General features: G+C 41.6%; 1 protein-coding gene across 1 annotated transcript in view; it reads left to right on the forward strand.

Annotated features, from left to right (window-relative positions):
- PARP8 (poly(ADP-ribose) polymerase family member 8) overlaps window positions 1-25,805 on the forward strand; it is a 332,674-nt gene that overhangs the window by 282,332 nt on the left and 24,537 nt on the right. Inside the window, exons 17-19 of the mRNA XM_075589057.1 lie at window positions 1,350-1,415; window positions 10,256-10,323; window positions 21,961-22,009. Of these exons, the coding sequence (XP_075445172.1) occupies window positions 1,350-1,415; window positions 10,256-10,323; window positions 21,961-22,009 (183 nt within the window). The remainder of the gene's footprint in view (window positions 1-1,349; window positions 1,416-10,255; window positions 10,324-21,960; window positions 22,010-25,805) is intronic.

The raw sequence follows: 25,805 nt of genomic DNA on the forward strand, positions 1-25,805 counted from the left end.
TTGCTTTTTCATTGTATTTGAGGCATTCCACTGACTTCAAATTTAATCAACATAAGCTATTACGTGAACCCAGAGATCAGGATTTTCGCTGATCAATCCAAGGAGAACGGGTCAATTGGCAGCTTTTGGTAATTAGTTTTAATTAAAGGTCATCAAATGCTGCATATATATTTCTTAAATGCCACTACTTTACAGCATGTATCTATTAAAATATCAACTAAATAAAGTACTCACTTTTATTAATGTGATAGGATTATAGGACTCCTCTAGGTTACTTGTGATTTTTCTTAGCTGTGTTTCAAGACCGTGGGGCTTATTCTGTAAGGTGTGATAAACTCAGATAAACATGCTATAGCAAAAAGGCCCATTAAAGTCAATGGCGCTTTCCTGCGCTAGCATGTCATCTGTGTTTATCATTACCTTACAGACTAAGGGCCGGTGAGTTTATTTGGTTCACAGCTGAGGTGAAAAAACATTAAATCACATGTTTAATGCTATAAATACATAAAGGTAGGGAAATAAATCAGCTCTCCTTCAACACAACTATACTCGGTGGTACAACTGAGATAATAATCTAATCATTAGTGAAATTAATGGTGGCAAGTTGTTACTACAGACAATTGCATTATTTGTATTTCAACTGTAGGATCACCTGACACATTAATTCCTCTGATGCTTCTTCTGTTATAATCACTAATACACAGTATTACTGTACATAGAGACACACCGTTGTATTTACAAATTCAGATTTGCAACTCTTTCTGGAGTTGGTACAAGGTGTAAGGATTCAGCCGGTGAATAGGCAGCAAATGTAGTCCAAATAGTGTCAGGGGATAAATACAACAGAAGTACTCAAGAAGTACAGTAAGTAAGTCTTGTTTCCTAGGTCACTTCCTGAGTGTTCTGGACAAGGACTAGCGCAATCGGGCGGAACAGACTGATACCACAGGCTAGGAGCAGGATTGTACAAGTATTGTTGGAAGACCAGAGAAGGGCCAGAGTAGTAGCAGGATAACTCCAAAAGACTACAACAGGAAACAGGCACCAGTCAAGTACTCAGTCAAGTCGAGAGCCCAAGTTGAACTACCTGGTGCCTCAGCGCATCAGTTGGTTTAATTAATGCTTAGCCACACTCCTAACCAATCAACATGCAGTGACCTCCCTCCTGCAGTACTTCCGGGATGCCTGGAAACTTTGTTCTAAATTTAGGAAATCAATAGTTCTTTACATAAGGTTTTAATGGGGCTTATATTATGTTTTGTGTACCATAACCACACTGTAGATCACTGAATTTTCAGTCATTTCTCTTTACAGGTTTCTAATAGATATTTGTGTTTATTATTTAACAGAAGAAGAATTATGACAGAGTTGTGAAAGCACTTGATAGTATCACTTCCATCAGAGAAATGACTCAAGTGAGTGGATCTATTTTAATAATAAGTATTATGATTAGCTTATATAGTTGATAATGCGGATGTCTCCTGAATTACTTAGTTTCCTTCTTTATCAATGACTAAATATGTAAAATATGTGTGTCCATGTGTGTATGTATTGTGACATAGTCCCAGAATTTTAGGCAGCTGTCTGTCCGATTTAAGGAAGAAACTGCAAGAAAGGAAAAAAATTATGCATTCCACATTTTCTGAGACTGTGGGATGGAAACTCCAGGCCAGAGTTTACAGTGGTTCTGGTTTTCACTCACCTGCTCTCCTAATTGAGGAAGAGGGATATATTGCAGTTAGTTTGGCTGTTTCAGTCTCTCTTACGTGTTGCGGCATCTGAGAATCTATTGGGACGCTGTCCCCATCTGATAGTTAAGAATTCAAGGTTATGTCTGTGTGTTATTTAAAGTTGGTTCCTGGCTTACCCAGCCAACATTGTACATAGGGATATGCATGTGAGTTAGACTCCTGACAGGAATAGATGTTATTTTTATGATTTCTTTTGTTTCTTAAAGTGACGGTGTTTGAAATGTTTAGTGTCACTAATGGAAAAATAAACCGCTGAAGGTTGAGGGCCAAGTGCCTCTTGTGTGTATACACGTGTTTTTTTCTCCTTTTCTATATATGAAACCCTAGAAGACTGTGTCGCAAAGAGCCTGGGCAAACGGCAGTGCTTCACAATGGGAGCCGTTTGCCACAGTATACATATATAGTGTATAATAATAATAATAATAAAAGTCAGCTGTTTGTTTGTTTGTCTCTTCCTCGGGTGGGACACCCTTACACATACATACCCAGGACATACTTGAAAATGAGAGGTAACTCTCAATGTATTACTTCCTGGTAAAACATTTTATAAATAAATAAATGCACTGTCTCACAGACAGTGAATAGATGACTGTATGACTGTACTGTGCCATGAAATGCCTTTTGTACCCCCGGCTGAGTAATGCCATGGGCACAGCGGTGACATCAACAAGCCTCATGTGAGTCACAAATATACACATCAATAAGTGTGTGTGTGTATATATATATATATATATATATATATATATATACATATATACATACACACTATATAATACTGTATATCACAATATATTTTTTTTCAGTTAAATATACTGTATATATATTTTTTTTATGTAGAGGTATCTGAACTGTGTTAGCCGAGCTTAATAATAAAAAACGAATAGACTATACCATTATGTGGTTAACAAAATGCTTTTATTTGTGTGAGCTTTCTAGATACACTGATCTCTTCTTCCGGCGGTGTTACAATGGATAAAGCAAGAGAGGTTTATCTAAAAACAGTGCATCTTGGAATGTATCAGTGACTGAAGCCTATCCCTACCCCTGTGCAGTATGCGATTTATGACTTAAGGTGTTAAATGCACAGAGACAGTGACTAAATGCATCAAATTTATTCTGACCCATAACTACTTCACATTTGTAAATGACACATACCTCCAGACAACCGGGACCGTTATGGGCGGATGGCGGCACAGTATGCCAATCTGTTCTGCGCAAAACTGGAAAGTGACTTTCTTTCCACCTGTCACTTGAAACCCCTTACATACCTTCGGTACATCAATGACATTCTCCTGATTTGGACCTCTGGTGAACAGGCCCTCATACAGTTCCATGTGAACTTAAATACATTCCACCCAACCATCAACCTCAAACTCACCAATACCCTGGATGAAGTATATTTCCTTGACACCACCATTACTATAAAGAACAACCAACTACTGCTGCGGCCAGCTTAATTCAAACATTTGCCCGTAATTGTCCGGGGCTTTTTTTGGCTGGCGCCGAACTTGGCCGCGCGCCAGCCGCATCTTCCCCGCATCTTCCCCTCCCCGCGCATCTTCGTAGTGGTTCCCCTTCCCTTGCGACCCCCTGGCTGCTCTGCCTCTGCTTCGTGCATCTTCCCCGCATCTTCCCCTTACCCCGCTTACACCTTCAACCTTCGGGGATGCCGGGGAACCCTGGCACGTGTGACCGGCGCCACAGTGATGCGCGGCACGTGCCAGGAAAAAAAAAAAAGGCCGCGTCTGCCCGCACATTGCCCGCACATTGCGGTGGCGGCCGCAGGAGAATAGAGGCGGCCGCCACGGTACTCCTGTATACCGCAAACCTACAGTCAAAGCCAGCTATTTGAGGGACAACAGCTTCCACCCCACACACACTAAACATGCAACCATCTACAGTCAAGCCATACGATAAAACCGGATATGCTCTGACACAGCAGATAGAGGCCAGTGGATTACAGCCTTGAGATCGGATTTCATAAACCGTGGATATAACCACAGAATTGTAGACCAGCAAATCCACAAAACCACCAGAATACCAAGAAGTGATCTCCTTGAATACAGACAGAAAGAGACAAGCGACTGGGTACCTTTGGTGGTCACATATAACACACACCTAGAAGCCCTACGCAAGATCTCCAGGGAACTACAAACCTTTCTCCAGGAAGATACAAGACTGCAACAAGTCTTCCCTGAAACACCCTTATTATCATACAGACAACCTCATAATCTCAAGAAAATGATGGCGAGGAGTAAAGAATTCAACAGTACAACTGAATGCGGGACAAGACCATGCCAGGACGCAAGATGCAAAACCTGCGAAATGCTCCACACAGCGGGCAGAATACAAATACCACACAGGAATCTGGAGTACAAAATCAGAGGAAGGTTCACCTGTTCCACCAGCAATGTCGTGTACCTTATTGTGCATGAAATGCCCAGGGGGCTGCTACTATATAACAGAGACGGGACAGGGGCTGAACAAGAGAATTAATCTGCATCACACGCGAAACAAGAGACAGTCCTCTCGGTGAACATTTGTCTGACTGGCCATAAGATGAACGATCTGAAGGTGGCCATACTCAAAGGTAATTTTAGAACACCGAAAGAGACACAGGTGCATGAGTACAAATTTAAGCAACTGATCGGGACACTTAGTGGTGCCCTAAACCGAGACCGCAGCTTCATGGGTCACTACCCTGACAGAAGAGAACTCCCTTCCCATGAGTGCTAAAGGCCATGTCTATACATACTGTGCTATATGAATGTACACACAGCTGTCTCTTACACATACAAATGTACAATCTAATTATATCCCTACATACTGTGACAGTGCTGCTTGCACTATTGTGTAAGTTAAATGCATATTTGCTTTCTGACATCAAGTGCACCACTTATCTTTCTTTCTTTCTTTTGCTGTCTTTTTTTTGCTGGGCCCAGAGATCTTTCTTGTTTCCTTTATCTGAAACTTTACTAACCTTAATGTGGTGTCCTGAGGTTAGTCAGTACAATACAGGTCTGGTTGGTGTTAAACACAGTTTGATGTTACACAGCCATGGGCAGTCTCTGTTAAAAAGGAAAAGGGCGTTTCCTTCCTGCATACCATCCAGGGTGGATTATACCATGGTATGGAGGGGGCGAATTAAAGTAAGTGATACTGAATGTCATTTATTTTGCAGAGTAAAGACATGCATGGGATGTTTGTAAAAGGTACTGTTTTTTGGGGCTTGCTATAGAAAATAGTATGTTGTGTGAAGTGTATTATGTTTGCTAATTGTCTGAGTTTTGGGAGACAACTCCCCTGTGTGGTTTACCTAATTTAGTTTGGTCCAAATTAACCAGTAATAAAAGGGAGGGGGTTTCTTTCCCTGGGGGCCTGATGCACTCCTTATTGCTGCTATGTGATATGAGGTTGTCTCCTGATGCACTCCTTATTGCTGCTATGTGATATGAGGTCTGTGGAACTTCAGTGAAAGGATGCAAACTTTCGAATGCAGATATTGTTGGCTACTCTGTGGCTGGAGACATCACGCTGGGAGAACTGGTTGTTGTACACCTGAATGTGGAATTCCTAATAAAAAGAAGGTTCAGAGAACAGAAAAAGCCTCTTTCATTCTTCCCAGGGTCTGATGCTGCTGCTTCTTTAAATAAAGGCTGGGACGCAACCTTTCACATATGGTGGCAGCAATGGGATAATTGATGCTGTACCCAACATCTAAACCCTATGGTCCCCGATGAAAAGGACCCAAAGGAAGGTAGCAGCTCGCCCTAACAGACGAAGATATCCAGGGCGTGGAGGTAATTATGGAGGATAACGTGGGATTGGAGGCCACTGAGGACACTGGGGACGTTGGAGCCAAGCCCAAGACCCATACAGTGGAAGCAGTTGAGACTGGAGCAGAAGGAAAGGAGGACCTTCTGAAGTGGCTGGTGGTCCAACAGGCGAAACAAGAGCAGCGGCGACAGGAGATGGAAGAGAAACAAGAGCAGCGGCGACAGGAGATGGAAGAGAAACAAGAGCAGCGGCGACAGGTGATGGAAAAGCAACAAGAGCCGTGGCGACAGGAGATGGAAGAGAGACGGCAGAGGGAACTAGAGAACCGCCGTGAGGAACTAGAGAACCGCCGTGAGGAACAGGAGCGGCGATGGGCCACACAAGTAGAGCAACAGGAGAGACGGATGGATGATATGCAGCAGCGACAGATGCAGCAGATGACGGAATTTGATGAAGCTCCTTCAAGCAGGAACCATAGCACCAGCACCTGGGCCTATCATCCTCAAAGAGATCGGCTTAAATAAACTGAGCCCTGAGGATGACATTGAAGCTTTTCTCGTCATGTTTGAGAGGGTGGCCAGAGCCAGTCAGTGGCCATGATCACAATGGGTAATGAGGCTAGTGCCCACACTGACCGGGAAGGCTCAGATGGCCTACAGTGCTCTAAGTCCAGGGGATGCCGAAGACTACGAGATGGTGAAAGAGGCCATGTACAGGCGATATAACATCAACCCGGAGACGTTCAGGCAAAGATTCCGCAACCTCCACTATAATCATTCAGAAGGACCGCGGGAGACTTATGCCAAATTGATGGATCTTATGAATAAGTGAATTAAGCCGACCGAGAAGGCAAAAGAGGAAATTTTGGAGCTATTTGTCCTTGAGCAGTTCCTGGAGATTCTGCCACAAGGTGCGCGACTGTGGGTGCAGGAACATCGACCCAAAACTGGGGATAAAGCTATAGACCTGGCTGAGGACTATTTGGCAGCTCATCAGGAACGTGAGAGAAGACCAGTGGTAAGACCTCCTCCCCCCTCATCACATGCACCAGTACGGGAATCTTCATTTAGACAGGGGGCAGGTCGGAGCTCACATATACAGGATACACAAATATGCCATCTCTGTAAGAAACCAGGACACATAGCCAGATATTGCCGACAAGGGAAGAATGGGCCAAGTACTATGATCACCAATGTTGGTGGATTCATTAAGGAAGTGACCATTGGAGGGAAAATGGTGAAGGCCCTCATAGACACTGGGAGTGAAAGTACTTTGGTAAAGAAAGGACACTTTTCCAAAGGGATACCAGTGGGCTCTCTGGACATACAATATGTCCATGGACATTATAAGCGGTGTCCAATCATTATTGTGCACTACTTATTTATTATTAGTATATTGTTTGTGCGCTGGTCCTTTTTTGTTTTATATATATATATATATATATATATATATATATATATATATATATATAGACATATGGTGACCAGGAGATCCTGATAGCCAAAAGAAGACAGCACACTGCAATGTTGATATCAAAAAAAGTGTATTACGTGACACAGGGCCGCCAACGTTTCGGTCCTCCCAACGGGACCTTCCTCAGGGCAGTGCACCTCAGACTGACACAAGCACCCATATATACCCCTTAACACATACTAAAAACACCTGACAACAATCAAGAAAATCCAAATAGCAATCCCAGAAACAGCCCACATTGCTTAACAGCCAATTCAACATACTGACACTGGCTAGCACCAATGAAATAGCCTGATCTTGACACAAGTACACAGTGTCACATGTTAGTAGTGACATCACAGTACCTCCTATCTAGGTAACCATGACTACATGAAGCATACCATTACGTTTAAATGCACATGAATAGTTAAATTGCACATAAATGGTAGAAATATATATAAAGTGATGCCCATAGCAGCTGCTAGCCCTCTGTACTGTAGATGCATGCTAAAAATACTACTATACTTTCCCATAAACGCATACCTTAGTGTAGATGGTCCCAGGGAACGGATAACCTGTCTGATAAGCAATAATCAAGGTGGCACGGCCAGTTAGCAGTATATCACATGCTGGCAGCGCGTTCATTTGAACAGATCGCTTGCCTGACCTGTTGTGTATGGAGTGGGGGTAATACTCACGCATTGCGTTCCCTGGAGTTCTTCCATGCGCAGTGCGTCCCTGACAACCCTGATCGCTTGCCTGACCTGTTGTGAAGGGAGGGTAATACTCACGCGATGCGTTCCCTAGTATTCTTCCGCGCATGCGCAATGCGTCCCTAGCAACCCGATCGCTTCCTAGACTACTGTAAGTAAAGGTGCGCGCGTATCTGTGCTAATGCGCATGCGCAACGCTGCGCTAGTGGCGCAAGCAGTGAAATCCAAGAAATGGATGCGCATGTGCCCTAGTGATATGTCAGCGTCTAAGACAGACCCAAAAGAGAACATGAACATGCTAAAAATAACTATTACTTTCTTACCATGAGCACAGATAATGGCAACTCATTACACCCTGTGGCCAAAGGTATATATATACAGCGTTAGTAACGGGGTCGCGCTAATTTAAAAAAAAAAAAATGGCCGCCGCATCAGCGCATATTCATCCCGCGGGACAGGAGATGGGAGCGGGGATGTCCCTCTGGTCCCCGCTTCCCCCTGTCACCGCGGGACAGGAGATGGGAGCGGGGATGTCCCTCCGGTCCCCGCTTCCTCCTGTCACCGCGTGACAGGCCGCGGGATGGGAGGGGGGATGCCCCTCCGGTCCCCGCTTCAGGAGGAGCAGAGGGAACTGGCAGGGAACATCCACACCTCACGAGCCGCACGGCGCATGCGCACGGCGAACGTGAGGGGTGCCTAAAGTGATCGCTGTCGGGATGTGCTGCTTTGGAGACAGGTAAGCACAGTCTCCGGAAGACCGCTAACCCCCCCCCCCGCCGCAGCACAGGGCCCTCGCGCAGCAGTACAGGGCCCGCCGTAGCGCAGGGTCATCCTGCCACTCAGCCGCAGCGCAGGGCCCCGCCACCCCCCACAGCATAATGACGTCCCACCCCCCGCCCCGGGCCGTAACACCAGCCTAGAGGGGAGGGGGACACACCGGACGCTCGGACACCCTTTCCCCTGGCTGTGAGGGGGTTAATGTTGAAGAGGCACCACAGAGGTTGGGTTACCTTGCTGTGTGTGTGTGTGAGCAGTGTGTGTGCAGTGTGTGTCAGTGTGAGCAGTGTGTGTGCAGTGTGTGTCAGTGTGAGCAGTGTGCAGTGTGTGTCAGTGTGAGCAATGAGCAGTGTGTCAGTGTGTGCAGTGTGAGCAATGAGCAGTGTCTGTGCAGTGTGTGTCAGTGTGAGCAGTGTGTGTGCAGTGTGTGTCAGTGTGAGCAGTGTGCAGTGTGTGTCAGTGTGAGCAATGAGCAGTGTGTCAGTGTGTGCAGTGTGAGCAATGAGCAGTGTCTGTGCAGTGTGTGTCAGTGTGAGCAGTGTGTGTCAGTGTGAGCAGTGTGTGTGCAGTGTGCAGTGTGTGTCAGTGTGAGCAGTGTGTGAGCAGTGTGTGTCAGTGTGAGCAGTGTGCAGTGTGTGTCAGTGTGAGCAATGAGCAGTGTGTGTGCAGTGTGTGTGCAGTGTGTGTGCAGTGTGCAGTGTGTGCAGTGTGCAGTGTGTGCAGTGTGCAGTGTGCGCAGTGTGTGCAGTGTGTGCAGTGTGTGCAGTGTGTGCAGTGTGTGCAGTGTGTGCAGTGTGAGCAATAAGCAGTGTGTGTGCAGTGTGTGTGCAAAAAAAAAATGTTTTTTTAAAAAAAAAAAAATTTTTCAGAACGGGAGCCACGGGAAAAACGCGTTATAACCGAATCGCGGTATAGCGAGGCGCGTTATAACGGGGTTTAGCTGTATATATATATATATATATATTTATATATATATATATATATATATGTATATATATATATGTATATATATATATATATATATATATATATATATGAGAGATTGAAGTGTAAGTGGGGCACACTTTACATTCATTCTCAAAAAATTGCATCTGGTGCAAACTGACTGGATGAGATTCCTTTATCCCGAATTGGTATAGCAGAGAATCTAGTTGGTTACACTAAATGATTAAACTACTAGGACATTACAAAAGTCACTTTTTGTTTATTTTGCAGAGAAAGCAGTATAACGTTTTAGTGGTTACAGCCCCTTCATCAGGTAGAGTGATATACCGATCACAGTTCCTGACCAAGGAACTGCGGTCCCTGAAACATTGTGCTATATATATATATATATATATATATATACACACATACGTACATACACTCGTACACACATTGAAACACAGTAGGCTCACCTAATAAAGGCATTGGCAGATACTGGTAAGTGCACACAACATAATGTTCAGATAGATTTATACTTTACCCAAAACCATGGCTCGGATTAAAGATGGAAGCAGCACATCACAGGTATATGCAAAAAATATGTATTGTAACAAAAAAGCCAACGTTTCGGTCCTCAATACAGGACCTTCATCAGGGTGGGTGTTAATACATGAACCAATAGGCACAGAATAAATAAATACAAAACCGGAAGGGAAACTCAAGCAAAAAAACCTGTGAAACCTAGGGGTCACCTTGCTCATTCATGGTTGCTAACTAACAACATTACAATGTGTAGTTGGTAGTATATTATGTATATTTTTATAACATTTGTCTGTAATATATGTTTGCAATTATTTCTAGGCACCTTATTTGGAAATTAAGAAGCAGATGGATAAGCAAGATCCCCTAGCCCATCCTTTGCTGCAATGGTTTGTTTTCCTATTACAGTAATCTATACAGTACATTCTGTTGCTTGAAAATGTGCATTATCTCCAAAATCAAATGGGTTGCTAATTACTAGGAGAAATGGAAAATCTACCCTTAGAACAAGAAGTTGAAGGACCATAACTGGACTGTCAAATAAAATAAAAAAGGAAGACCATATGTATAAAAGCAGATTTATCACCAGATATATCCACATGGTGGCAGACTCATAAACTATAAGAAGGCATTTTATAGATCTGCTGTTTCACTCTGACCCAGGAACTCTAGGAAATGAATCAAGGATGTAAGCTCTGAGATAAAATGTAAGTGCAGAAAAAAAGCTCATAATAGAGAGTGACAGTAAAATACCCAAGCCCACAGAAAAGTGCATCTTGATCTTTCTGTTTGATGGAATGAAATAAAACAGGACAATTACAGTATATTCACTGCATTGCTAAAGTGATGGCCAACATATTTGCCTGTGGACAACTTTCGAATAATATAACATTTGTATTAGAGATATACAAATAAAAGTAAAACAATTAGCAAATTAGCTATATTGTGACATTGAACACATTTACATTAAACATACAGCATTAACTGTTTATTTATAAATGTGATGAATTTGTAATTGTACTCTTGTCAGAGATGATGTCATATCCTGGAAGCAAGTCCTACAATAAGCACTTGTTTCCAATACAAAAATGTCTCTTGTACTGTATTTGGGTGTTGTCAATCCACTGTTGCCCACAATATCACCAAATAGGTTTCTTATGCCCATAATGACTCGTACGCCAGGGTACACTAAACTGCCATATGGGTTATCGCATCACAATTTAGCGTTAGATGCTATTGACTGTGTTGTGGAAAAACTCTGTTCACACTTACTATTATTTAGACAAAAGCAATCTGTTGAGAAACTTTATTGCAGCGGCCGCATGCAAGAGTGCATCTAATACAAATCAAACATTGCTATCTGACTAACACAAAATGCACTGATGAGATGTTCCAAAACAGCCTATTTTATACCCCAAAAAGGGGACGGGCATGCATAATTTCATATGTAATTATTGGTTACACATTGGCTATATAATTTTGCCGACTAAACATAAAGAAAAGATTTTGCTGCCTGACAATATCATCTTCCCCCTTCAAGGCTAACAACTGTATATCTCTTGCCTAACTCTACAAAGAGACAATCAACAGATAAGAATTTGAGGGGCCCACCTCAAGAAAATAAACACAGGTTTAACTATTATAAGATGACAGGAAGTTCAGAGAAGGAAAAAACTTATTTCATATGTCTTTACTACTTTCCATAAAACAACGTAAGACAAAACATGGCTTTTCTCATAGTTATACATATGTTAGTATAATATTAAAATATTATACTTCCACATTCCAACATTTGAGACTATTAACTAAAGTCTCACTGAAAATTTAAACTTGCATTTCCATTATCTTTTCAATTCCTTCCCTCTCTTCCCTCTCCATTAGTTTGACGCGATCTCCCCTCTCTCTCTCTCTCTCTCTCTCTCTCTCTCTCTCTCTCCCTCAGTTTGACGCATTCTCTCTCTCAGTTTTACCCGCTCTCTCCCTCAGTTTGAGGCTCTCTCTCCTCTATCTCCCTCAGTTTGACACTCTCTCCCTCAGTTTGACACAACCAACTTAAAAAATAAAAAAAATAACAACATCAAAAAACATATTTCTCACCTACCCTTATGATAAGTAAACAAAATAGTTTGATCCTGCACAAACAAAGCTAATAAGAATTTCCTTCTCTTTTCTTATTATTATAACTAACCTGCTTCTAAAACTAATGTAATTTGAAGCTACTGAGCTTTTAGTTAACTTTTGTGCCTGGAATGTGTCCCGCATGTTATCTCTGTGCAGTGTGCTCAGCTGAAAGAAAGGGGGTCACTTCAGCTGTGGGCTAAATTGATTCCGTCTCTCTCCTCTTCCCTACATTGATTAGTTTGTGTTGTGGAATACACCTTTAAATAGCCGCCATCCCTTTATGAGGAATTTGACCCAATTGTGACTTTACTTTTCCCATAATTCAACTCACGCAAGTCATGCACACAGGTAAAATTCATAGGGGTGTTCAGATCCGTTTTATATTTTCGTCATGGCACAACAATATTATTTAACGGCACCAAGACTACTTCTATATCAGGACCTGACTCATAGCCACTTATTGCTGTAGGGAAATGGAGGGTAAGGTTCATACTTGCATTCCTGACCCTGCAGTGTTGGTTAGCCGGGAAATGCCATGCTTAACTTTAGCCAATAGCCTCATGAAAATCCGGAGATTTTATACTACCAAAAACACACAGGGATTGCTGAAGGTCAGAAGGTTCCACTATACCCTCTTGTGCGGCTGCGTAATAGTTTACACGCATCCTCCCATTTATTGCAAACAAACCCTTTTTTTTAACATTATGACTGACAAACCTAACAACGTTTTGGGGAAATTAATTTTCCCTACCTAAACCTAAGGCGTGTTTCCCTCTGAGATTCACAATCACAGGAGAAAACCCCTAACCCAGGAGTCTGGAACACCACATCGGACTTGGACCTAAACCTAGGGCGTGTTTCCCTCTGATATTCGCAATACTTGAGACCCTCAACCTGATAATCTTAATCTCAAGAGAAAGACCCCTCTTGGGAATCCGGTAAACCACATTGGACTGTTCCAAGAACAGAGGTCCTAACCAAACAACCTTCCCGCTCCACTGGGGTCCAGAGCCTGGGTGTTTTCCCTGTTGACAACCCTCACCTCGGATAATCACACCCGAAGGGGTATTTAACTGGTTTTACCAAAATAAAAAAAAATAAGTTTGTCTAACAGATCGCTTAAATAGTAAAAAAACAAGGTCTCTCTTACCTTTTAAGACACGCCTGGGGTTCTGGCAAAAAGGCTTGCTGATATTGCTGGCATCTTCACTGAGTTTTAGCCATCCGGGTCACGGCACCAGAATTGTCATGGAAAAACTGTTCACACTTATTATTATTTTAGACAAAAGCAATCTGTTGAGAAACTTTATTGCAGCGGCTGCTTGCAAGAGTGGATCTAATACAAATCAAACAATGCTGTCTGACTAACACAAAATGCACTGATGAGATGTTCCAAAAGAGCCTATTTTATACCCCAAAAAGGGGGTGGACATGCAAAATTCCATATATAATTATCGGTTACACATTGGCTATATAATTTAGCAGACTAAACATAAAGAAAATATTTTGCTGCCTGATACTCTCATCTTCCCCCTTCAAGGCTAACAACTGTATATCTCTTGCCTAACTAAACAAATAGAAGAGGCTTAGAATCCTCCCCAAAAAGATCCTCAATAGCTGCACACAAGGCTAGGGTAAATGCATGGGTGTAATTACCAGATATATACAAGTGGTTCAATCAACCATACAGTACAGGTAAGTAATCACTCCCATCACTGTGGGAGGACAATTACCACTAAAACGCCAATTGGCAAAATAACAAATACTTTATTAATATTAAGGGACTAACAACATATAGCGCTCGCTCTAAACTAAATAAAACCTATTAAAATGTGAACGTAACTGGTGCAGTCTCAATTGGCAGTCAGGTAGGTTACTGCTAGGGCTGCATGTGAGTGATGCGGCACATCAATGGTTAATACCTAAATGGGTGCTGCAGATCAATCTCCACTCACACTGGTAACGTAGGTGTGCATATGTGGGTATTGATTATGTGCATGTATACAAAGCATGTATACAACTGTTGGTATACAGATCGTCAAATGTCCCTCTAGTGCATTCACAGAGTTAACATAATGTCTAGGACATGAGACTAATAGCAAAATACCCAATGAAGCTTAATGCTGCACACTAATGGTAACCATAATCGTGGGATAGACACTACATGTGGCAGTAGCTGTACAATAAACAGTTAATCATTGCCATGGTAACCCGTTTCCACATGAGGTGAATGTAAATAACAGCATATAGCAAGTGAATATAGCGATATGTGTCCCACAGCTGCCGAGATAGCATGGATTGATCTCACCAGATACTTCCTCCTCCACGACGTCAACGCAATGACGTCATGCCGACGTACGTTTCGCGCGTAGGTGGGCCTGCGCTTTCTCAAGGTGGGAGGTGCCAGTCTAAAGAAGCGCTGTCCTTATGTATGCTGTAGTTAAGTGGTGGGAGGTGACTAAACCTCCCTCTTTGAGGCTGTAGCCTAGATACCTGCACTTGTAGAACGCCCCCTCTCAGGGGCTTTTTTTGGTGGGGAAAAGAATTACGTGTGTATGTTCCTGTTTGTCTGCTAATCTGTACTCGAGCTAATTTTATCATATAGTGATATATTATTACCTATATGATTCTCACAAAGGCTGTGTATATAAATGAACCTAAGATGTTTAATGAAAAACGTCATTTACTGTGTAATAAGCATTAAGTAGCACATATTTTATTCTCATAGAAATGAATACTGTTTGCTGTAAGGGTCGCAAGATGTTCCCCTATACTTATTTTTGGATCACCCATACATGTATTCTGTTCTAATATCGCTGTTAATTGTGTGTGTCTACCAATACTAAATCTTATGGTCAAAATGCCTTTAGTTTCAAACTGGGGTATATTAACACATAACACATTATCACCATAAGTATGTATAATCCATTTATTTATTTCTCAGTATCATATCGTCAGATATATCTCCATGAACGTTTCTTTATGTGATCTTTGTATAGTCTGAAATTAGTTTTCTATACATATATACCTCTCCCATACAGCAGTGTATGGACCAAAATATGTATTGTATGTGTGTACCCACAGAATGGTATGTTCTGTTAATGTAGGAATGTCCTAACCTATGTTGTCCGCCCCGAGGGTCAAAACGGACACCTAATTTAAACTGTATACCATACGCCCCCCAAAAAGATAGTGTGTTGTGGTTGTTTCTTTAGAATAGAATCGTGGGTGTAGGATTGTGGGTAGCTATAGTATCGTCCGCCCAAAGGGTCAATACGGACAAAGTTTAAAGCTATATCTCGAACAAATCTCTTAAGTAGATAGGCTTAATAGTTAGGTATCTCAAGGGATTCCCTACCGTCATACCTTCGTGATACCAAGGACGTGTTACTCAAACTGGAGGGCATTACTACCAGCCCAAACACGCTCCTGGTAAGCCTTGATGTGGAGGGATTATACACCAGAATCCCACACACGATTGGTATGCAGGCTGTTGGCCATTTTTTACGATCTAGAGGCCAAGACCTAGTGGAACATAATGATTTCATCTTACAACTTTTGAACCTTACCCTCACAAAGAATTACTTTGTATTTAACAATAAATACTACCATCAAATCCAGGGCACCGCTATGGGGACCACGTGTGCCCCCACCTATGCCAATCTCTATCTAGGCTGGTGGGAGGAAACAGTGGTCTTCAGCGAAGCCCTGGAAGCTTACACCATCTTTGTTGAACTGTGGGTAAGGTTCATTGATGATATCTTTGTTCTGTGAACAGGGACGACGGACCTCCTATCTGAGTTTGTTAATATACTAAATACAAACAGAAATAACCTAAAACTCACGACTGTCTTAAGTACAACCAAAATAGACTTCCTGGATATTACCATCTTGAAAGACCAAACAGGTAAACTAGAGACTACCATATACAGGAAGAGTACAGCAACTAACAGCTTGCTGAGAGCAGAAAGCCAACATCCGAAACACGTCATAAATGCCATTCCTACAGGCCAATACCTTAGAGTTCGACGAAACTGCTCAACTCTTCCTGAATATAAAGAACAGGCAAAACATCTGACAGAGAGATTTCTGGCGAGAGGGCATAAAAAGGCCAGCTTAACAAAAGCATATAACAGGGCATTGCACACACCAAGAACACAACTTCTAGCCACTACACATCAAAGCCATTTGGGGGAAGGATACAAACCCATTAGATTCATTGGAACTTACAATGACCAATGGGGTTCAATCTATCGTATCCTAAACAAACATTGGCATATCCTCTTAGATGACGATGACTTAAAGGGGGTTTTATCAACTAACCCAAAGCTCACTAGTAGGAGGAGTCGAAACCTAAAAGACATCCTAGTGAGAAGTCATTTTCAAGCTAAACAGAGGAATACGTGGCTGGACCAAAAACCCAAAGGATCTTATCCCTGCGGGAGGTGCAAAGCATGCAAGGCCGTGCCTAAAACAACTGAGTTCACAGACTCTGACAACAAGCAGGTATTTAAGATAAAAGAATACATAAACTGCAATACGGAGGGGGTTATTTACCTAATCATTTGTTCCTGCGGTAAACTCTACGTAGGGAAAACCTTCAGACAATTTAAAACCAGGATACTCGAGCACCTGGGGTCCATCAGAAACCTGAAAGACACTCCACTTGCAAGACATGTGACAACTGAACACGAAGGGAATAGCGATAAACTAGTGTTTATTGGCATCCAACACATCCCTTGGGGTCAACGCAAGGGGGACTGGAACAAGGTCCTCTTGCAGACAGAATGCAAGTGGATCTATACATTAAAAACACTCAGTCCAATAGGCCTGAATGAAGGCTACATATATACCTCTTTCATTTAAAGCAATGGACCAATCCCTTGAGATACCTAACTATTATGCCTATCTACTTAAGAGATTTGTTCGAGATATAGCTTTAAACTTTGTCCGTATTGACCCTTTGGGCGGACGATACTATAGCTACCCACAATCCTACACCCACGATTCTATTCTAAAGAAACAACCACAACACACTATCTTTTTGGGGGGCGTATGGTATACAGTTTAAATTAGGTGTCCGTTTTGACCCTCGGGGCGGACAACATAGGTTAGGACATTCCTACATTAACAGAACATACCATTCTGTGGGTACACACATACAATACATATTTTGGTCCATACACTGCTGTATGGGAGAGGTATATATGTATAGAAAACTAATTTCAGACTATACAAAGATCACATAAAGAAACGTTCATGGAGATATATCTGACGATATGATACTGAGAAATAAATAAATGGATTATACATACTTATGGTGATAATGTGTTATGTGTTAATATACCCCAGTTTGAAACTAAAGGCATTTTGACCATAAGATTTAGTATTGGTAGACACACACAATTAACAGCGATATTAGAACAGAATACATGTATGGGTGATCCAAAAATAAGTATAGGGGAACATCTTGCGACCCTTACAGCAAACAGTATTCATTTCTATGAGAATAAAATATGTGCTACTTAATGCTTATTACACAGTAAATGACGTTTTTCATTAAACATCTTAGGTTCATTTATATACACAGCCTTTGTGAGAATCATATAGGTAATAATATATCACTATATGATAAAATTAGCTCGAGTACAGATTAGCAGACAAACAGGAACATACACACGTAATTCTTTTCCCCACCAAAAAAAGCCCCTGAGAGGGGGCGTTCTACAAGTGCAGGTATCTAGGCTACAGCCTCAAAGAGGGAGGTTTAGTCACCTCCCACCACTTAACTACAGCATACATAAGGACAGCGCTTCTTTAGACTGGCACCTCCCACCTTGAGAAAGCGCAGGCCCACCTACGCGCGAAACGTACGTCGGCATGACGTCATTGCGTTGACGTCGTGGAGGAGGAAGTATCTGGTGAGATCAATCCATGCTATCTCGGCAGCTGTGGGACACATATCGCTATATTCACTTGCTATATGCTGTTATTTACATTCACCTCATGTGGAAACGGGTTACCATGGCAATGATTAACTGTTTATTGTACAGCTACTGCCACATGTAGTGTCTATCCCACGATTATGGTTACCATTAGTGTGCAGCATTAAGCTTCATTGGGTATTTTGCTATTAGTCTCATGTCCTAGACATTATGTTAACTCTGTGAATGCACTAGAGGGACATTTGACGATCTGTATACCAACAGTTGTATACATGCTTTGTATACATGCACATAATCAATACCCACATATGCACACCTACGTTACCAGTGTGAGTGGAGATTGATCTGCAGCACCCATTTAGGTATTAACCATTGATGTGCCGCATCACTCACATGCAGCCCTAGCAGTAACCTACCTGACTGCCAATTGAGACTGCACCAGTTACGTTCACATTTTAATTGGTTTTATTTAGTTTAGAGCGAGCGCTATATGTTGTTAGTCCCTTAATATTAATAAAGTATTTGTTATTTTGCCAATTGGTGTTTTAGTGGTAATTGTCCTCCCACAGTGATGGGAGCGATTACTTACCTGTACTGTATGGTTGATTGAACCACTTGTATATATCTGATAATTACACCCATGCATTTACCCTAGCCTTGTGTGCAGCTATTGATGATCTTTTTGGGGAGGATTCTAAGCCTCTTCTATTTGTTTATGTATGTTAACCCTATCCTCTTTGCACCGGCTGGTATAAGAGTACTATCATACTCTATGCATTCCCATACACTATCGGGGTGAGCGGCAGACCACAAGTTATGTATACATATCTCTTGCCTAACCCTACAAAGAGACATTCAACAGATAAGAACTCTAGGGGCCCACCTCAGGAAAATAAACACAGGGTCATCTATTATAAGGTGACAGAAAGTTCAGAGAAGGAAAACACTTCTTTCATATGTCTTTACTGCTATATATAATACATTGTAACACAAAACAGGGCTTTTCTCATAGTTATACTACATATGTTAGTATAATATTAAAATATTATACTTCCACGACTGATAGGCACTTAATGCAGGATCACAGTGCAATAATCCATATTGGAGGTCAGGAAATCACCACAGACATTTTGTCTTTTTAAATATACATACATAGACATACATTGTTATTTATATGAATGTCACGTGTATTACTACTGTGAAGGGCTACTGTATGTACATTAATGGCGCTATATAAATAAAGGTATGTTGGTGTGTAGCACACCAAAACAGTGCAAAGAAATGCAAGAAATGCGATTCTTGCGCACAATGCCGGAGCTCCTGGTTAAAGGGTGGCCTATCTGCAGCAATCCAAGTACTGTATACAGCAACAGGAAAGATGATCCAGGGCTCCACGGGTTTTTAGCAAATGAATTTATTCATAATACACTATTGTATTATGAATAAATTCTTTTGCTAAAAACTCGTGGAGCCCTGGATAATTTTTCCTGTTGCTATATAAATAAAGACATACATATATAGACCCTTATGGGTGAGTTTCTATTGTCTCCAAAATAACTGTGTGTGTATACACAGATGTAGCAAGACTTAATGTTCTTGGTGCCGCAAAAAAAAGTGTAAATTGCCCGGCATTGATTTGCCTTTAGTGGCTCCAATGCAGATAGTGAGTATCATAGGTGAAGATATTCAGTGCACCACCTGCTGGATACACATACTGAACGGCAATTACATGAATAACCACACAAATAATTTTGCCGGCTGACCGTAGTCGAGCCGCGGATGAAAAAGCTCTCACGCAGCTGTAATCTCGCACTGCGCCGCGGTCACGGGGACAGTGAGTCTGGCTACATCTGTACATATTTTCCCAAACCTATTTTATTAATTTGCCTGCATGAGCATCTAATTTACTCCAATTTTTGGATGAATTTGTTAATGCAAGATAAGGCGTAATGGCTGATCTAGACACATCATTTGTGCTTTGTAAAACTCCTCCACAAATAACAAATTAACATACACAGGGCCAAAACAGGGGAAAATATATTGCAAATTGACACAGATGTTTACAATGTGTTTTATGGCATAAAGGTCCCTTGCATGCCTTGATATGTTGGCACCAAAGAATTAACTTGCCAACTGCGAGGAAAATGCCAGGCTTCTGTGATTCCAGACTTTAAAATTAAAAATTCACAACATGTGAATGTTAAATTCTGAAAAAAGTAAACTTATCTGGTACAGTACGTCTCTGAGCTGTGAAACCATGCCATTTTCATGTCTATATACTGTATATATAAAGTGCACATATCTTCATTTTTATTTTTCAGTAGAAACTTTCCAGTTTCAAATACAGAATTCGTAGCACGTAATTATTTGACCACACAGGTTTATAAAATTCCCACCCGCCCTCCTACAATTTGACACTGTTGGAATATAATGGTTTTACAGGCCCAGTCATTATTTTTTGTTATGTAGCCTAGTTAAGTAGGCTATTTTCTAAGGCATGGTAAATATATTTGTAGAATAAAAACAAATTATCCACGTTTTGCACTTACAGAAATGCTTTAATGTTGATCATACAGTAGCTTGTAGTACTTATAACAATTAATACCAGTAGCAGGACATGTGAATGTTGATACAAATGAAGTTATTGATATTGGGGGGGGAAAAAAACAATAGCTATGAGGATATGAGCAGCAGTAGGAAAAAATGTCACTTTGAGGCAATATATTTGTGTATCGAATGTCACTATATAAAGTATCTAAACCAGGCACTTGCTGCTTTCCTTGGGGTAATCCTTGACCCCAGAATTGAATAATTGAACAGAACATAAAGAAAGCGCAAAGAAAGGCCTCTAATGGTGAAGTATACAGTATCAAGGGAATTTAATAGATTTCAGCCAATCTTAGAGGAACAGGTATCGGTCAAGTTGGTTTTAGAGCAAGTGGTTCATCCACCTCCTCTAATCTTACTAATTAGAAGCAGCTGTGTTTTAGTGGGCACCTGTCAGCATGAGGATTGGGCCTTTTTCCCATATACAGGAGACACATTATGCCAGGGCCGTCAGTGACAGCAGCAAGCAGATGTAGGTTATTATCCACATTTGATTGTAGTGTCTCAGATGTTTCAGTGATTACGTACTGTATACTTCCTCAACTAAAGCACAGCTGTAGTGTAGCTGTATATACAGTACTAATCCTTCTGGCTTGCTTCTGCTGCTTCCTCCATGGCCTCTTCCTCTGACATTGTTTGGACATCGGTACCTTATACTGTTGTGCAGTGTTGCTGTTACTAAGCCTCCGTCCTTCGTTTTCTTGTAATCTTTTTTGTTTTCTCATGACATGTTGGAATGACATCCTGTTTTTGGATGATTATGCATTAGAATAGAAATGTTTGCCCAATTCAGTCTTTGAGCTTGGGGCTTTATACAGTATGCTTTGATTTTCTTTTTTTCATTTGCTTCTGAATGGGACCCCTGCAGCGTTAAGCCACCCCGGGGGGTCAAACCTTACTGGTTTTGGTGCTGCGGATTTCAGCATGTCGGTCCGCGGCATCAAAAACAGTAAGTTTTACTACATCTGTACAGTATATGCTGATGTTGGCTACTCTGACCACTTGCCAACTGGGAAACATGCGTCACACTTAATCACCCTAACACTAGAATATACAAATGTCATACACTAGCATACATTTTGCCTGCAGGCAAAAGTATTAGCAGTTATATTCATTTTTTTAAATGAGCACTTAAATTGTGGTGGACTCTTATAATTTATAGAAGAGGGACTGGAACGTAAGTTTTTGAACTTTAGTGCATAAGCTCGACTCGCTGTTTGACTTAAAAAATAAATTCGCAAACTGCTCGATTCAGAGTTTGAATAAGATTTTGGACCACTAACATGCCTATCGTTATATTTTACATACAAATCACAGCACAATTGTTTATTTTGTGTTTTTCATTTATTTCAGGGTTATTTCAAGTAATAGATCTCATATTGTGAAATTGCCAGTTAACAGGGTAAGTCTATGTTTAAGCTGTAAAATACTGTACGTTCTATAAATAATTTGAAACACATCATAAAGTCTGTTGTTTTTTATCTATTCAGGTTACTTATTTGTATTCTTTATTGTTTCTTAGAAAGTGTTACTACTACATTTTACATTTTACAGGTCCGTTTACATTTCTATCTGTATATAAAAAGAGATCACTTTTGCTACAGTACCTGCATTGTCTGTTTAATTGCAATACTGCTCCAACCATGACCCACTTTCTAAGCAGGGATTTCATGATGCCAGAAAAAAAAAAAAAACTTATGGAGATTTAAGTTATATTCTCAAAAGTGCAGTAGCCATTTTCGATCATTGACTATCCATTAATAACCTTGAACAGACAGTGTCGCAAGACTGAAGATTTTAATTTATATTTTATTTTTAGCATTAAATTGATTTCTTTTCTGTTGTAGCTATTTCTGTGCACAATAAATAACATAATTATATGCATAAATCCTCAAAGGGTTTGTGGGGCATTTAAAAAGGATTTCGTTTTACTTTGCATTATATTTAAACTCTACAGCAGGGGCGCGCAAAGTCTATTGCGCCCCCCTTGTGTGCCGGCTCCATAGCTCGCGGACCTGGCGTCAAATGACGTGACGTCACGCGACCCCCGCCGCGTCATTTGACGTGTGTTTCCATGCCGACGTGTCACGTCAAATGACACGGCATTGTCATGCCGATGTGACCAGAAGCCGGCTGAATCAGGTAAGTTGAGGTTGCAGAGACCTCACAAGATCCCCCGGCATTTAATTTAAATGCCTCGGGGAAGAGCGCTGGGCCTCTGCAACCGCCCGCACCCCCCCCCCCCCCCAGGAAAATCATGGCCCCCCCCAGTTTCCGCACCGCTGCTCTACAGTATACTCCCTGCTAATTTTGTGTATTATGTATACTGGTTTATTGGTTTTGAGAGAATAATGGGCAGATTTGGGATTTTAAAAACGCAATCCAAGCGCATAATTTGAATCTCATAACTAGCTAGTCTGCAGTTCTTTATGAGGTTCTTTTTATGTACTGTAGCACTCTATGGGCCAGATCCAGTACAAAGTGCAAACTTGTGTACATTGTACTATAATGTTAGCACTGTAATGTTTAACAGCAATCCTGGCTGTTCGTTTTTTCTTTTTAATATATATCTTTTTAATGTTCTATGAACCGGGTTTTTCCTGGACATCGGGAGACCATGGATGAGTTCCAGAAGATCCCCCTGTTCAGGTAAAATAAAAATAAAAAATCTGTAAACCCAGGATTGCTGCATTAATATATGCAGAAATTGCATGATCAACTGTTTTCTTAATTTACACATTAATAAGAAATAGGGTTAAATGTCCCATTCTTGTAGTTCCGCTATATACTATACAGAACCAAAGGGCAGGACAGCCAGTGGCTCTCCTGGAACCCAGAACTAGAGTTTTCACTGGGCCCCCTATCTCTCGCTCTTCCCCTTTCTCAATTTCCCTCCCCCTCTCACTCTCTGTTTTCCCCCTCTCCGTCCCCCTCTTCCTCAAACTTCCTCCTGTCCCCCCTCTCATTGTCCCCCCTCTCTCTCTCTGTCCCCGCTCTCTCTCTCTCTGTCCCCTCTCTCACCCCGCTCACCCTCACTCTCCCCTCTCACTTTCTCTCACTCATTCCCACCCTCCCCCTTCTGTTTCCCTATCACTTTCTCCTCTCTCATTCACCCTCTCCTCCCCCTGTGTCCTACCTGTAGAGCATGGTCTGTCCAGGCCTTACCCAGCAACAGAGTGGGGCCTACCCAGGTGGCCCAATACAGAAGCTGGGCCCGACTTCCGGCTGGGCCTAACCTCCAGGGTCAGACCACCAGGGCGGGCCCACCTTCACCACCAGGCCTGGGACAAATGTCCCTGTGCTAATCACCCTGTCGGCAGCCCTGCATAAGGGTACGACTCAATATTTTTATTTTAAGATATAACAAAGAATAACTCATTTATAGAAGTAATTAATTTGCTTTAGGAAGTCATTAATCCCTTTGCTTCAACAAAGGTCAACAAAACGGAGGTAGATGTGTTTGTTCAGTATTTCATTATATTTATTTATTTATAAAATGTTTTATATATTTATATATTATATAATAATTAGTCTTTAACTCAAATTATAACTTTATAACTATAGTATAGTTAAATATTTGTAATCTCCATTATGTTGGAAAATTCTCATAGGAAAATGACCATTATAGTCTATAATATTACCACTGTATAAATTAATATACAGTAGCATGTTTCTCTTCTTCTACTACTGTAGAAAGATTGTCAGGCGAGTGGCGATAAGACTCTTATCAGCAGGTTCTGAAACTCGTGCAATTCTAGTAGCCTCGATTAGCTTATCGAGGCAAATCACGGATCTAGAATGGCGAGTTTCTCACAAAATCCTCACAGCAGGAAAAGTTGGTGTGAAGCTATGGAGAACTTGCAAAGAGACGGCGAGAGAGGACTAAAATGCATTTTTCCTGCATCAGATTCATGCCGGGAGTCTCCGGAGCTTATATCCATTAATATCAGAACCGGAGGCCCCGGCATGAATCCCATGTGCTTCTCAACTTTGGCTTTATTTTTGTTAAATAAATCATGACACAGTGTAATATGTAATGTGTGGTTGTTCATCTGAGGTTGTATTTACCTAATTTTAAGACCTGCTAAGGAACAGATGATTGTTATTATGTCCTGATACTGTATGTAAAACCATAGAATTCAAAGAGGATGTACTTTCTTTTTCACACAACTATAGATGTTTACATGTATTATGTGTCTGTGTTTGGGAAATCAAAATGCAATCCATGCTCCACTTCCACAGTCCAATAAAATCCCTATAGCCAGCTAGGCATCTTTGATATTAGTTTATTTTACTGGTACATAAAAAAGGTGAATATCTCAACAACCAGAGAGCACCCAGAGCTCAAAATTGTGCATTTCAGTTCCAGGGGACCTCCTGTTTCAAATTCTCCCAAAAATGTGGGAACTCTTGGTGCACTTCAAAAATGAATACAGTGGCTATAGAGAGCAAAATAAGATGAGTTACCATATGACCATTTTATATAAATCTTAAAAACTTGTTTTTTCATTTTGTATGCACTACATATGCTGCCATTGCATAATTGTAACCTGCCTAAAAGCCTTCCATCAAATGCATTACATATGTTATATATTACACACAGAGAAGGAATTTTATAGAAGAAAATTGCTTACATGGCATTAATGCAGTCTGTTTGCAGCCCTGGCCCTAAGGCCTGGGCCATGGTGCCTTCGCCCGCGTGGAGGCGTGTGGAGGCTGTGGGAAAGTGGGTGCTTTCCCTGGACATGGTCAACGGTTTTTGGGGGGCGTTCCTAGGAGCGTCACGGAGCTGGTTCGCCCTCATTGGCGAACCGCTCACGTGACCTGCGTGTCGCACCAAGAAATCAGTTTGCGCAACGCGTGCCCCCTCCTGCCTCCGCTCGCACGGTCTATGGGAGCGATCACTGCCTGAAAGCAATCTGAACGCGCCCCGTGCGGACGCCTCCGCGCGGTCTCCGACACCATGGACTCAGCCTAAAACAGTATTTAAATTAGTAATCCCAGCTGCTCGTATTTTTACCACCCTCTCATACCCTTTTTATTTTAAAGACTTGCAACCACGCTATTTTCTGCTCTGGGACTCCCTGATTCCCAAGATACTGTAAAAGTACCGGTGTTTAGTCCCCTCAAGGAGAAACAAAAAAATAGATCAAATCTCCCCAGTCATAAAGTCACAAATAGGAAATCTCAATGTTAAC

Source organism: Ascaphus truei, chromosome 1, assembly GCF_040206685.1.
Source record: "Ascaphus truei isolate aAscTru1 chromosome 1, aAscTru1.hap1, whole genome shotgun sequence".
NCBI classification, from domain to species: Eukaryota; Metazoa; Chordata; class Amphibia; order Anura; family Ascaphidae; genus Ascaphus; species Ascaphus truei.